The 15,143-nt window shown below is 37.6% G+C and overlaps 2 protein-coding genes across 13 annotated transcripts in view; one reads left to right on the plus strand and one right to left on the minus strand.

Moving 5' to 3' along the window:
• The window catches only part of Zasp52 (Z band alternatively spliced PDZ-motif protein 52), a 110,595-nt gene that overhangs the window by 27,006 nt on the left and 68,446 nt on the right, over positions 1 to 15,143 (minus strand). For 9 of the 12 annotated variants that reach the window (XM_088267634.1, XM_088267642.1, XM_088267632.1 and 6 more), the window contains 4 exons: positions 14,206 to 14,297; positions 7,912 to 8,059; positions 2,335 to 2,523; positions 290 to 410 (listed from right to left, as the gene is read on the minus strand). In XM_088267634.1, coding sequence (XP_088123760.1) covers positions 290 to 410; positions 2,335 to 2,523; positions 7,912 to 8,059; positions 14,206 to 14,297 — 550 coding nt within the window. Of the gene's footprint in view, positions 1 to 289; positions 411 to 2,334; positions 2,524 to 7,911; positions 8,068 to 14,204; positions 14,298 to 15,143 lie in introns of all 12 variants that reach the window. The other 3 variants (XM_088267630.1, XM_088267641.1, XM_088267638.1) reach the window with 1 other exon arrangement.
• On the plus strand, positions 8,281 to 10,092 carry LOC148304861 (excitatory amino acid transporter 3-like). The gene has a single exon (XM_088267643.1). It carries the CDS (start codon positions 8,410 to 8,412, stop codon positions 9,955 to 9,957), a length of 1,548 nt encoding a protein of 515 aa, XP_088123769.1. The 5' UTR covers positions 8,281 to 8,409; the 3' UTR covers positions 9,958 to 10,092.

The following is a 15,143-nucleotide window of genomic DNA, read 5'->3' on the forward strand; positions in this document are numbered from 1 at the left end:
TGTCTTCCCACAAAGTGAACGCCGAAACAATAAAATGAATTTTATTTGTCCAGCTCGTGTGGAAAGTCACAAATTCATGTGGAAAAAATGACATAGTTGTTATTTCATTCTATAAAATGCAGTTCCACCAAGAAATGTCAGTGCAAAACTTAAATCTAAGATAGTAATTAATTCAAAATACGGGTTCAGAGGGTGAAACAAGATCCACAATATTACTGGAATGGGTGGTTAGACTGCTGGAACATGTTGACAACATCGAATGGGCATCGGGGTCGGGTGTAGGGCTTACCAGGAGCGAGGACGAGGATGGCCCATTGCCAGCCGACGGGTAGATGGGGTTGGAGAGCGGGGGGAGCGGCACGCTGTACGCAGATGGCAGCACCGACGAGAATGTGCTGGATGGCTTATTTCTGGAAACATACATATAATAAATTGACACATACAGAATTGTAATGAAACATAGGGTGATTCATTCTGACCCTTTTTCAAGTAAAAGAACTGCTGCCCAAGTTGTAAAATTAGACATCCAATCTTCTTCCAAAACATTGAACAAAAAAAAAGGGCATTTTTCATCATCCTCTGCGAATATAAGGCCATAGAGCCCAGAAGAGGCCTTAGATTATGGTGGATCTTGGGTTGACAAAAGAATGTTACTAAACGATGTGATTTGAAGCAAAAAAGAGAGGGGATAACATTTATTCCTCATGTCGAGTGGTAGCAGAGCCAAAAAAGAAATGTTATCCTACAAATATTAGGATATCTGAAAATGAGGCTGTCGTGCCACTGCTGGATCCTCTTATATATACAACACAACGTCTGGCTCATGTACCAGCACATGTAACACTACAGAATATTTCAGAGGGCTGTGATACTACTACTACTACTACAATCACGCCGTTTCCCCGCAGGGGTAGGCAGAGAGGATGGAACGCCACACTCTTCTGTCCTGACATACACTCCTAGCCTCCTTCACATCCATACATCTAGTCATACATGCCCTCCGATTACGCAGACTTTTGGCACCGCCAGATTTTAGGTTCTGATTGATCTGATCGTGCCAAGTCTTTTTCGGTCGTCCATGTTCTGTTTTCCCTCTCACATTCGCCACATATATTTTCTTAGTCATTCTCTCGCTATCCATTCGCTCCACATGTCCATACCACCGCAAAGAGCTCTTTCTAATCTTTTCAATTATTCCTCGTTCAGCCTTACATTCCTTTCTTATATCGTCGTTTTTAATTCTGTCATACAATGATTTTACACACATTCGTCTGAGAGAGCGCATTTCAACAGCATTCACTCTGCTTTCATCCTTCCTTTGCCAGTGATACTATCAATGTTTATTATAAATAGGTCTAGATGGCAGCGGTGGACATAGTGTATATAAACAAAATTTGGCGTATATGCAGATTCCAATTTAATTTTGTGTATAATTTTTCCACTGCAAATGTGTGAATCTAATCGTAAAATAAGTTGGAAAAATATATCACCATCATCAAAACGATATTGCCATTTAATCGAATTAAAAATAAACATAATAATAATAATAAAACCCTTATCCGCACCCCAATGGTGCACAGGGCACTGTGTCATATAAACGCAGTGTTATCTTGATCGTTTATACATGAAGGAAAGGTGATCAGCCCTCCGCTTCAGGTACCAGTCCATGGTAATTTTGAATAAATATCACAGTGAAAAAATCACTTATATTTGTTTTGCCCCCCTTGGGAATCGAACCCGGGACCTCCGGAACGGTAGCCGAGCGTGCTGACGGTATAAAATTGATTAAAAGTGATTAAATTCAAACATATTCCTATTGTACATTACCAGTAGAATACAGAATCAAATTTATATAATTGTTTTTTTTCATTAGAATTTATGAAAATCCACCCCCCTAAATAACCAAATAGGGCATTTTTTAAAAAAATAAGATAATTATTAAAAAAGCATCTTTTATCATTTTCTGATCAAAATATTAAATAAAACCGATATTATATTTTTGGCGCCCTAAATTGGTCATCCGTTCTTATGTGTTATGTAGCAAACATTGGCATAGCGTTTGTAAGAAAGAAGAATAGATTTTATTTTCGCTGAGGTCGGGAGAAAGTTCCGAGTAGGTAATATATATTTACCAGACGTATTCATATGTCCTACCCGTACCAGATATTGCTTATGTTTGACGTATTTATACGTCCCGCCCAGTCAATCAGCCTATGACAGATGTGTCCTGTAACTAGCAAGACTTCCACAGTCTTCTTCGCCTTTGTTGAGATGTCGAAATGTATTCAAATTTTACTTGAATGAGGTAGTTATACATGAATACGCGGTACTTACTGGGGCACAGTGTAGGGCTCCAAGTTGGGCGCCGGAGGGTTCTGGCGGGCCACCATCTTGGCGTGGATGTCGCAGTACAGCTTGCCGTTCAGGTTGTAATATCCCTGATTCTTGAGGGACGATCCGCACGTGGCGCACTTGAAGCATTCCACGTGCAGGTTCTTATCCTTGATGCGAACAAACACTCCTCTGTAAGGAAAACATATATTTATAAAATTATTACATTTACTTTTTCGACTTTTAAAAGAATATATATTTATCAGTTGCCTTAGAAAATTCTTCCTGCCAATAGGCATACATAATAATGTACAAGGATTTATAGCATATGTAGGCGGGTAGCTACTACTACTACCAAGTTGACAACACTGAACTACTGCTACTACCAAGTTGGCAACCCGAGCGGATTCAACAAAAGCGGAAAACCGGAGCGCGCCAGCGAGAATCGCCTGCCATCGCTTGATTGTTAAAGGACGTATATTTTGGCTTCATATTTAATTCAAGGTTCCATAATCGATTAAATAAATTAAAATAGTTAATATCAATAGTAATCAAAGTGTAAGAATTTTATATCAATAAACAAACTATGTAAGTAAGTAAGCATTTCTTTAAATATCCTACTCTGGCATCCCGCACAATAACACACACCGGGTTTCCAAATTGGTGACCCCGACGTGATATACCACGCACGAGGTGGCTAAACATATCGCTCACTCCTTTCAAGAACGTCATAAATCAAAAAACTTGATTTTTCAGGAGAACGTTTTTAATGTTTAAAAATATAATACAATGTATTAAATATAAATATCAAGCCACTTATTGAACTTTTAACAGTGCAACAGATCTTTCAAGGTAAAACTTGAACGTTTTTTCTCCATTTGAAAAATATTTAGTTTTTTTAAAAAAATAACTTAATAATACATTTTCTTAAAAATGCAAAAACAACACTTTCTGCCCTGTAGCGGGTAAATATTAAGTTAAAAATATGCCTTTTTTGCTGGTATATAGTAGATTTTCTGGGCATTCCGAAAACATGCACAACTGAAAAGTGTCGATTTTTGATTTATGACGTTCTTGAAAGGAGTGAGCGATATGTCTTAACCCTTATGGTGCTAAAAACTTCCGCATGCACCGGTGATATGTATTTTGAACACCATATGAAAATGTGATTTAAAAACATATTTCTAATATTTCTAAACGTTGCTTTTATTGACCATAGTTGAAGTTGAAATGTATCAATTTTGTTATGTTAGCTCTGGTAAGTACGAAAAAAAGAAAAAAAATACATCGCAAGTATCCACCATAGCTGGGGTAGCGACACGACCACCCTAAACGATGACTTGTGTGCAACTAAAATGAGATCGTCGGAAACAGAATGAATCCGTTTGCGTGTGTATGCAAAGTGCGGCACGCACGCATACTCTGAGAAACGTTTGTGTATTGGTGATTCTATCTCCAATTTTTTTTCAATTTATTTATTTCCATCGCAGCAAATATTACAATATAACTTAATAATATAATACTTTTTTGTAACACGTTAAAGTATTACGGAAGAACACAAAAATTCTGAGCCCGTTTCTACTATATTTTATGTTGATATTCTCATTTTTAAAGTCAAATTGTAGTAAATACATATCACCGGGAGGGGAAGGTTAAAAATGATAATGGATGTATATAGTTAAAAATAAACGAAAAACGTTGATCCCTAAAAACAAAACAAAACATACAAAAATACAATAAACACAATGGATTCAATACTTTATATCAAGATTTGTCACAAAGTTCATTTATTTGTCTTATTTGTGTTGTCATATTTTCTTAATAAGACACCACTAAATCTGATAGATCTTTATGTCTTCTTGCCTCATCAATTGTCGTCAACTGCATACCTTCTTTTGCACATTCTGTTTCCAATTTAAATATTTCTTTTTCAAAAATTGGACCTACCCACACTAAATGAGGGACATCTTGCGATGACATCTCATCACATTCACAAGTAGAGTTTTGTCTAATTTTAAAACGGAAGAGGTATTCTCGAAATGATCTATGACCCGTAAAAATTTGAGTCCATGCATAGTTCAATTGGTTTTTATATGAAAATTAAACAATTTCCGCCCTTTCCACATTCACGCAACTTCTCATACATACCCGCCGATTGTTCCGACTCCTTACCTGACTACGCCTTGAGTATTTGAAATCAAGAATTCACATTGTCATAGTTTTCTCTTTTTGTTTGTTAAATGTTAACAAATTTAATCATTATTATCTTCTTAGACAAATTTGTAAAATAAAAGATGGTTGGTTGGAGAAATAGTTAAAAAGCAGTTAGTGAATTATTTAGATACTAACCCTCCCTTCCCGGTGTTGTGTACCTTGTAAACATTGCTTCTAATAACCATCAATATCTCTATAAATATAATAAATACAAGGCTAAGATTTTAGTATTTCTCCATAGCATATTTACGCATTGATTTAAAAAATAGTGTTAATAATAATCAGAATTTATTGGGTACATCGGAGGTATTTTGTGAATATCGGAAACAAATTCGCGTATAAACAGCGCGTGAAGAGTGTGGGGAACCGCGACACTATATTCGCATCTCAGTCTTGCAAACGTGAGGAGCTCAAAGCTTAATGTTCTCTGGCTAGCGGTTAACGGGCTAGCGGCTAGCAGTACTTGGCAGTAGCTTTTGGGCTTCCGAAAAGAGTAGACCTATGCTTGTCCATATTTTTCAGAATTTAAATTGCAAATTTTTTATTGTGTAGTGACTACCCAACACCGGGACGCGCGTTTTAATTTTAGCACCGGAAGGGAAAGGTTAAAAAAAATTACACAAATAAATGTAAGCCAAATAGTATAAAGTATACAAAATTAAGGTAAATATATATATATATATATATATATATATATATATATATATATATATATATATATATATATATATATATATATATATATATATATATATATATATATATATATATATATATATATATATATATATATATATATATATATATATATATATATATATATATATACATATATATATATATATATATATATATATATGTCTAAAATAGGCGATAGTTAGACATAACAAGGACACATTGTATGCATTGAATATGAATGGAAAACAGTAAATTTGGCAGCTATATATGTACAGGTGACATCCTAAAAAGCCAACGTTTTAATGTATTAGTGCGTTCTGATACTGAAACAATGTATTTCACCTAAATTCTCATTCCAACAGTCCCTCACTGCCCTCAAACCAGAACATCACTTTATATATGGCAAAATCTCTCGGGAATGATTCGATTGGATGAAATGTATAAATATTACTTGTGTATCTTCTTTTCTTCCGGGAAAATGTTGATTACTGAAGTATTACTCCTAATGAACTATGAAGCGCTACAATTTTCTATCAAAAAGTGGATGCAGAGAATACTCTAATTCAATTTGTAGTCGGCTACCTTTGCTGATGTTATAAAACAAAATGTATATTTTGTTTTGTGGTATGGTAATAAAACAACTCCCCTTACCATCCATTGTTTACTTTGTGTAATACTACTTTTTTACAACACTTATTTGTGACTAGCGGTTTGGAAAATTATTCCATCATCAGGTCATTAAAATTAAAATAAAATTATTACATTAAAATTATTCAAATTAAAATAAAATTATTACGTTTCATTAATTGATTCGGCAGTCACATTGTGGTAAAATCTATCCATTTTTAATAAATGTATTACTTAGTAAATACCACTTTTTCTTAAAATCTACTGTGACACGTGTTTCGATGCATTCTGCATCATTTTCTGTTTGAAAATGATGCGGAATGCATCGAAACACGTGTCACAGTAGATTTTATGAAAAAGTAGTATTTACTAAGTAATACATTTATTAAAAATTATTACGATTTGACATTTGTATAAGAATAAAAATTTTTGAAAGAGAGAAAAATGTCAAGTGAATCACAATGAGTATATTTTCAAAAGTAGACTCGAAGTTAAATTTACTTGGTTATTTATTATGGGTAAGTCTTTATTAATTGTTTTACTTATTAACAAAATGTACTTTATTTAGAAGTTAAATGTCTGGGTTTCCTTTCAATTATTCACATCTCCAACGTACACACTTATCCCAACAGTGTTTCCACTTTTGGAAAGAGTCCTGGAACGCTTCTTATGTGATGTCCTTGAGCTCCTTTGTCGTATTTGCCTTAATCTCGGGAAAATTGTCTCAAATCTTCTTTCTTTCAAAGGTCTTTTGTGTTTGTGGAACAAGAAGTCAGAAGGAGCGAGATCAGGTGAGTAGGGTGGGTGGGGAAAAGAAGGAGATTTGAGACGATTCCCGAGATTAAGTCGAATGTGGCAAAGGAGCTAAAAAACATCATGAAAGAAGCGTTCAAGGATTGTTTTCATAAGTGGAAATATCATGTGATACACATACTTATCATTACGATAAGTATGTGCATCACATTAGAAATAAAGCTCAATTAGTGGTCTGAGTGTTTAATTTTTAATAATGTATTTCATCAGATTCAATTAAGAAATCAAGATACAAAAAATAAAAAGACTTGAGACTGGCAGAAACATCCTCTCACTGCCAAAAAAAAAATTCAAAGTTCCTACTAAGTTTAAGTTTAAATTTGACCTGGAAAGTGATGAGCAAAGGGAGCCGTTTTGTGAAGATAAAGGGAAGTTTAATAGGAAAAGTGTATACTCATGCCAGATGAGATATTAGAGACCGCGGGCTAACTACAACACGGTTACACGAACACGTTCATCATTCCCGCAGTGCGCTCCTTACACTATGAACTGCCCGCACTCGGAGCAGTCGGGGGTGTCGGGCACGGGCCCCAGGGGCGCGTCGGGCGCCGCGCAGGGCGGGGGCCCGGCCCGCACCTCCCCGGAGGGCAGCGCGAGGTACAGCCCCGCGGGCGGCGGCGGTGCGAAGGGCGCCGGGAAGTCAGGCGCCGGAACGGGAGGCTCTTCGGGCGCGGGGGTCTGCGTGCCGTGGCTGGCGCGGCTCGGGGGGCGCGGGGCGCTCCGCGGCGGCCACGGAGACACCGGCCGGGGGCTGGCCGTCCTCACTCGACTCGCCGTCGAGTAAAAGTGCGAGGTCTCTACGTCATCGATCAGTCCTTTGTCATTATGAACACAAACATCCAAACCTCCCGGGAGTCGTTACTAGGTCAAGTTAGAAACGGGAAGATCGGAGCTTCCCCCGCACGGTGACTCCAACCGCGACCTGTTCATGTGTTAGGTTAGCTTATTTTTAGTACTTTCATACAGCATTATTGTTAAATTAACGCAGAGAACATCATAGTCTAAGCTAAACTCGAAGGTGCACAGTTTACACCCGCGCTGTGCCAAGCGACCCTTCTTAGGTTAGGTTAGACTAGGTTAGGTTAGGTTATTTTTAGTGCTATCACACAACATGATGGTTAGATTAATGCAGAGAACATTGTGATGTCTAAGCTAAACTCGAAGGTGCACAGTTTACACCTGCGCTGAGCCAAGCGGATTTCCCGCAAGGTATCGGACCTTCCCTAGGTTAGGTTAGGTTGTACTCACATGATGAGCCGCTCGCACTCCTCGCAAATGTTCTGCCCGGGGGGCAGGCCGCCCGTGCTATTGACGGGGGCGTCGGGCCTGGTGACGGGGGCAGTCACGTGGCGGAGCCCCGAGGCGCCTCCGCCCACGGGGGACTGCGCGTGCACCTCTGGACAGCCAACACAAGGAGGAACATGCGGTGAATTATGTCGTTATACTTAGGTGCGATGATGTCGTGCTATTACGATGGTGGAATTCTATTCAACACAAGTGCCTAGCTACCAATTTGAATTCCATAGCAACTACCATAGAAACCAAACAAAATGAAGAATTTTTTGACAGCTATTTTGAAATCATTTTGAATACTAAAATCTATTGTAAATTATCAGATAAACAGTATTTTAAGATAATAGTAAATATCACAGGATGACCCTAAAATTGTAACATGTTTTAACTGAAAAATATGTATATGTAATTGTATCTTAGAGCTAGAGCCGTGGAAATTAATTGACTGCCAACATGAGCAGCAAGCAGCAGGCATCTTTGCCTGTCGGTGCGACTAAAGGCAAGGCAGAAGCCAAAGTGGCGGTAAGTACAGGAGGCGCAGGAGGATCTGGGAGTACGGCGACTCCCGAAACGACAAGAAACCAAAGCCCTGGCATATTGGGATGTTTGCAGAGAAATCTCCTTGCCATCCTTACAGTACTGGGCGTGGTGATTGGTTGTATTGTAGGAAGTTTGCTGCGCGCCTTTATGGGAAAGTGGAGCGGGCGAGATGTTATGTATCTCGTGTTCCCCGGCGAAATATTCCTCAGAATGCTCAAGTGCCTGATCATTCCGTTGCTTGTGTCGTCCGTGACGTCGGCCATCGGCTCTCTGGACTTCAGCATGAGCAAGAAAATCGGCGTTCGGACTGTGGTGTACATAATGACCACCACTGTCTTAGCCGTCATTCTGGGAATCGTACTGGTCGTCTGCATCCGACCTGGAGCAGGCGGCAAAGTCGAGACGTCTTCTTCCGGTTCTTCCCATCGTGATGTACTCACGGCGGATACTCTACTAGATCTCGTTAGAAATGTGTTCCCGCCGAATCTCATTCAAGCCACGATCTCTCAGTACAAAACCGTCCTCACCAAACCGGATAATGTTACAACGCGGCTGACGGAATACAAGATCGGAGGCGTTTATACGGACAGCACCAACGTCATGGGCCTGATCACTTTCAGCATTATACTCGGCGCTACGATCGGGAAATTAGGACTTCTGGGCAAACCTCTGCAAGAGTTATTCTTATCCCTGTCTGAGGCCATGATGACAATCACACACTGGGTCATCTGGCTGTCTCCCGTCGGCGTGTTCTTCCTTATCATGGGCAAAATCCTGGAGACTGAGAGCTTCTCCGAGATGGCGGGTCAGCTAGGCGTTTACTTTCTCACGGTGCTCTTCGGGATATTCGCCCACGGCTTGATCACGCTTCCCATAATTTTCTTCATCGTCACGCGGAAGCTGCCTTTCGGGTACATGGGCCGATCAGGGCAGGCGCTAATCACTGCGTTCGCCACGTCTTCCAGCTCCGTGACAATGCCGGTGACTATTGACTGTTGCGACAAGATGGGCATAGACTACCGGATATCTCGGTTTGTGATTCCGATTGGAGCGACCATCAACATGGACGGTACGGCTTTATACGAGGCCGTAGCCGCCATTTTCATCGCACAACTGAGACAAATACAGCTATCTTTTGGCAACATTGTCGCGATATGCGTGACAGCCACGGCTGCAAGTATTGGGGCAGCGGCAATACCCCAGGCCGGGCTGGTGACCATGGTGATGGTGCTAGACACGGTCGGTCTGCCAGCCGAAGACGTGACAATCATCATCGCTGTCGACTGGTTACTAGATCGCTTTCGAACAACTATCAACGTGATGGGCGATATCCTCGGGACTATCATCGTAGCCCACCTGTCCAGATATGACTTGGAGACCGAAATGAACACTCCCGGCCCGGAGATCATGGTAGCGCAGGAGTCAGGGAAAACTAGCAACGCAGACAAGTTGAGCGTATAAACTTAAATTACTTCTTCTTCTTCAAACCCTCATTCTCACCCGATGGTGCATAGGGCACTGCATCATATAAACGCAGTTTTATCACGATCTTTAACACACGATGGAAGGGTGATCAGCCATCCACTTCAGGTGCCAGTCCAGGGTATATAATATAATAATATATATTTTTATTATTATATTTCTTTCTTTTCTGTTTAACCAGACCGAGCCACAGTAATGTGTGGCTGAGTACAGCTAGTAAGAAATACATTTGACTCAGTTTATGCCAGTAGAGGAAATGAACACAATAGCAACAACAAAAAATTAACTTAAAAAAAAATTAAATTTATTGACTGGTGAAATTTGTAATTTTGTGCATTTTTGAAACGAAGTGCTGTGTAAAATATACTGACATAATAATATTATTATAATAATAATATTGTAACGTCTTTTAATACAAATATTTATAAACTTTATGTTAGTACATATATTAATTTATTGTCCCAAAATAAAGTAAAATACAATAGAATTTGCACACTAAATTATGGGTTTGTTTCCACGTATGTACAATATATTAATAACTCAACATAGATGAAGAAGAATATAGAATTTACAGAGCTTTTACAACCTGTCAGAGGCTGGTTGAAAGCACAAATATAACCTTCGAAATTTGAGTAGTGTGGTAGTCAATCACAGAAATTTAGAAATGTTTATAGAACAGTGAAGAGTACACGTCTATATGGTGATCATTTAAACCAGCTTCTGACAGGTTGTCTCCTTTTTCCTGGCTCCATTCCGACTTATCGTCTTTGTAGATTGTTGGGGTCAGCTCTCCTCGTCCTCAGGCTGTAGGTTCTTCTGTCATGGACAACGTCACCTAGGCCATGCCTTTGAATCATGTTATGTTTCTGTAGCATCTATAAATTCTTTGGTATTCCTCTAGATGTCTTTCGAGGAAGATCCATGGCGATTGCCTGGTTCACAATATGTTGAGGTTCTCTACGCCCTATGTGCCCATACCATCTCAATTGCCTTTCCTCTACCTTACTATTGATGCCTTTTACACTCAGGCGAATGCTTGAACTCTTTATTTTGTCTCTAAGGGACGGTACCCGACTATCCTAGCATTTGCAGTTCAGCAGTTTATGACAAGTAGTAAGACCTATAAACACCTAGACTTCTGTATTCGTCTTCGTCTTTGTTGAGATATCAATTAAAAATTGCTCCATCCACTTTAAATCACTGATTTAACCAATGACACTAAAAATACCTTTAAAATGTATATGAAAGGTGGTCATTTTGATTCTATAAATACAAATTAATCATCACAACATATCGCTCACTCCTTTCAACAACGTCATTTATCAAAAATCGTCAATTTTCAGTTGTGCACGGTTTCGGAATGCCCAGAAAGTGTACTATATCCCAGCAAAAGCGGCATATTTTTAACTTAATATTTACCCGCTACAGGGCAGAAAGTGTTGTTTTTACATTTTGAAGAAAAGGTATTGTTTAATTATTTTTTTAAATACACTAAATATTTTTGACAAAACCTTCAGGTTTTACTTAAAAAGATCTGTTGCACAGTAAAAAGTTCAATAAGTGGCTTGGTATTTATTTTAAACACATTTCATTGTATTCTTAAACTTTAGAAACGATTTAAAATCTCTAGAAAAATCATGTTTTTTGATATATGACGTTGTTGAAAGGAGTGAGTGATATGAAAACATTATGAATATCTACTTTTATAAGACAGTGCTAGTACAAATTAATGGTTTATATGCACATGCACTCAAAATGCATCTATACATGGTTATTGTATTCATAGTACGAGATAAACTACTTATAAGAAATACAATTTAAGTCAAGAAATAATGAATAACATATTGAAATATACATGTTTCCCACATCAAATTAACCTTTCCAGGAGTATGGACGTAAATGAACGTCGGTGCGAATTTCCCTCAAAGGTGTGTTTCAATTTAATTTCAATTTCAATTTATTCAACAAAAAATAATATATACATAACAAACAATATTCAAGGCGTATATGTTAAAAGTAAGCAAGAAGACTTAAAGGTGTAGAAGAATCCCGCTTCGGAAAACTCCTTCGGACACATGGAACAGATCAATATCCAATGTGATATTGTTCAACATAGCGGTAGCTCTTCCTACAGGCATAACCATCGGCAGGTTGATCCTGTGTATAGGAATGTGAAACAATCTATGCCGACGCTGTCTTAGGTAACTATCGGGAACATACAGACCAATGTTCCGGATAATTTCAGGATTATCGATCATACCGCGCAACAATCGATAAAAATGCGTAATCAAATACACATTCCTTCTAGTCTCTAAACTATTGTAGCCAAGCATACCCTGGAGAAACTGGGTCGGGTAGAGCCAAGGATAATAGCCATACTCTCTCATGTAGATATACCTCAAAAACTTTTTTTGGACTTTCTCTACTAATGTAAAGTAATGACATCTGTGGATATTTGTATTTAACTTTGTCATAAAACAAAACCTAGAGATGGTGACCTTCATTTTTTTATTTAAATTATTTTTATATAATTTCTATCTTCATATTAAAAGATTTTATTTTTAAAAAATACATATTTAATGTAGAAAAAATCCACTCCCCAGTGAAAGTCGGACACCCATTATTGTACTCCTGGAAAGGTTAAACGTTTTACAAACAAAATTAGACGTTTTATAAAACAAATCGGAAGTTATATTATATTTTATAAAAAATTAAATAAAAAATATATTCATATTTGTACTACATATACCGTCAGTGTAAATATCTAGTTGTCAAGTTGGCAAGCTTGCACGGCGCGCTGTCATAGTCTATGCGCGTGATGTGTACTCAACTTTTCAGAAAATATTTTCAATACTGCCTATTATTAATTAGAATTATGAGTATAATTTTTTTTTTAAATCTTTTATATAAAATTCTTTTTATAAAAAACTTTTTTATAAAAAAAACAATACAACATCGAATTGGATTTGTTAAACGTCCATGATTTGTAGGGCATCCAGTTTGGTTTGTAAAATGTCTAATTTTAAGTGAAAAACCATAATATTTTTTTTGTATTTTTATATATCGTAAACATTGTGGTTGGGTAACACAGTGATCTTCATACCCTTATCCGCACCCCAATGGCGCATAAGGCACTACATCACATAAACGCAGTGCTATTTGTTTTGATCGTTAAATGAAGGAATGGTGATCAGCCCTCCGCTTCAGGTACCGGATAACATTAAATAAATATTTGAATGTTTATTTAAATAAAACCTTGGGAATCGAACCCGGGACCTCCAGTACGGTAGCCGGTACAGTGAAGCCTCCTTATATTATATCCCTCTTCTCCTAACTCTTATCCTCACCCATTGGTGCATAAGGCACTGACGCAGTTTTAACCAGATCGCCAATTGCATCAAAGCAATGTGATCCAGTACTGCGCTTCTTGTACCAGTTCAGGGTGATGTTAAATAAAAATGTGAATGAAAATAACTCACATTTTTTTCAATATTTATTTTGCCCCCCCTGGGATTCGAACCAAACACGCTTATCACTACATTACAGAGGCAGCTTTACGCCCTTATATCTAACATTTAACTATTATTATAAGGTACCGTAGAACGGGGCTACTTGAACTTGGATGTGTTACTTGAGCCCAGTACAAAAAAAAATTAAATCTGTATTTGGTCTACAATTATGAACATATCGTGACAATAAGTGTCACCTGTCAGGGAAACAATGAATCATGTCAATACGTTCATTATTGTAGACCAAATACAGATCTAAATATTTTTTTGTACTGGGCTCAAGTAACACATCAAAGTTCAAGTAGCCCCGTTCAATGGTACTTTTTTGTTGAAGTTTTGAATCTTCTTCAAACCCTTATCCTCACCCAATGGTGCATAGGGCACTGCTTCATATAAATGCAGTGTTATCTTGATCGTTTACACATGAAGGAAAGGTGATCAGCCCTCCGCTTCAGGTACCAGTCCAGGGTAATATTGAATAAACATTAGAGTGATAAAATCACTTTTATTTATTTGAACCCCCCCTTGGGAATCGAACCCGGGACCTCCAGTACAGTAGTGCGTGCTGACCAATACACTACGGAGGTGAACAAAATAAATTGGTATTAAGTTATTTTTTTCAGTATGGTAGCTCAGCTTGCTGACCATAGCTAGCTAGGCGGAAATCGAAGATAATAATAGAAAAATAAATATAAATTATATCTTTTATAATATCTACCTGGTTCAGGGTCATTATCAGCTTCCTGAAGCATCTTGAACACTTCACTTTTCTCTGAATCGTAGGTCTTCTCGTTTTTCTTGAAATTCACACTGGAAACAAAATTATTCAAAATATAATGCATATTTATGATATTATTTTTTGACAAAGATGAAGAAGAATATGGCAGTCTGGGCATTTACGGGGCTGACAACCGTTATAGTCTGGTTTAAGTAATCACTTTACACACGTGTTACATTCACCAATTCTACCCATTCTTGACAACCACACTTCTCAAATTCTATAAATATGAACCAACTTTGAAACATTGTTCTTGAATCACTACATAGAACTTCACTAGAGACATCTATTGGTGAGATGAAATATTCATAAATATTATAAGTGATTCAGCCTCGTAAATGCCCAGACCACCATATTCTTCTTCATCTTTGATGAGGTGTCAAAAAATTATATTAAAATAACTCCTGTATTTGGAGATTCCAGATTTTGTGAACAAGTATTTGGACTCACTCAAAATCTCATATTTATCATATAATTTTTTTGATTTTTTGATTTTTTCATAGAGAAATATTTGTATTTTTATTATTAACAAAAATACTTAAATTTCGTACCTTTTCAGTGAGCCTAAGCGGCTCATTATTAGAAATAGGTATCAAATTGTGGTAGAGTGGGTTCAAACCGAGAAACTCTGACTTAAGAGTCCGCGATACTAACCACGGGACCACAACCCAACACATCTGACATCACACTTGACATCTCAACATAGATGAAGAAGAATAAACGTTGTGTTTCATTCTCTCACGCTGATAGTGTGTGAAGAAGACAATATTAACCAGTGCTTACTATTTGTTATTTTATTAATATTTTACGTTTAAGACTTTTTGTTTCTCTATCAGTGTCTTTATTAGTGTATTTTTATATTTGATACTGCATATATC

This window comes from Brachycentrus maculatus, unplaced genomic scaffold (genome assembly GCF_059751285.1).
Source record: "Brachycentrus maculatus isolate JH-2025_06_01 unplaced genomic scaffold, ASM5975128v1 h1tg000301l, whole genome shotgun sequence".
NCBI classification, from domain to species: domain Eukaryota; kingdom Metazoa; phylum Arthropoda; class Insecta; order Trichoptera; family Brachycentridae; genus Brachycentrus; species Brachycentrus maculatus.

Coding starts and splice junctions, on each gene's coding strand:
- LOC148304861 (XM_088267643.1), top strand. CDS start 8,410: ATGAGCAGCAAGCAGCAGGCATCTTTGCCTGTCGGTGCGACTAAAGGC.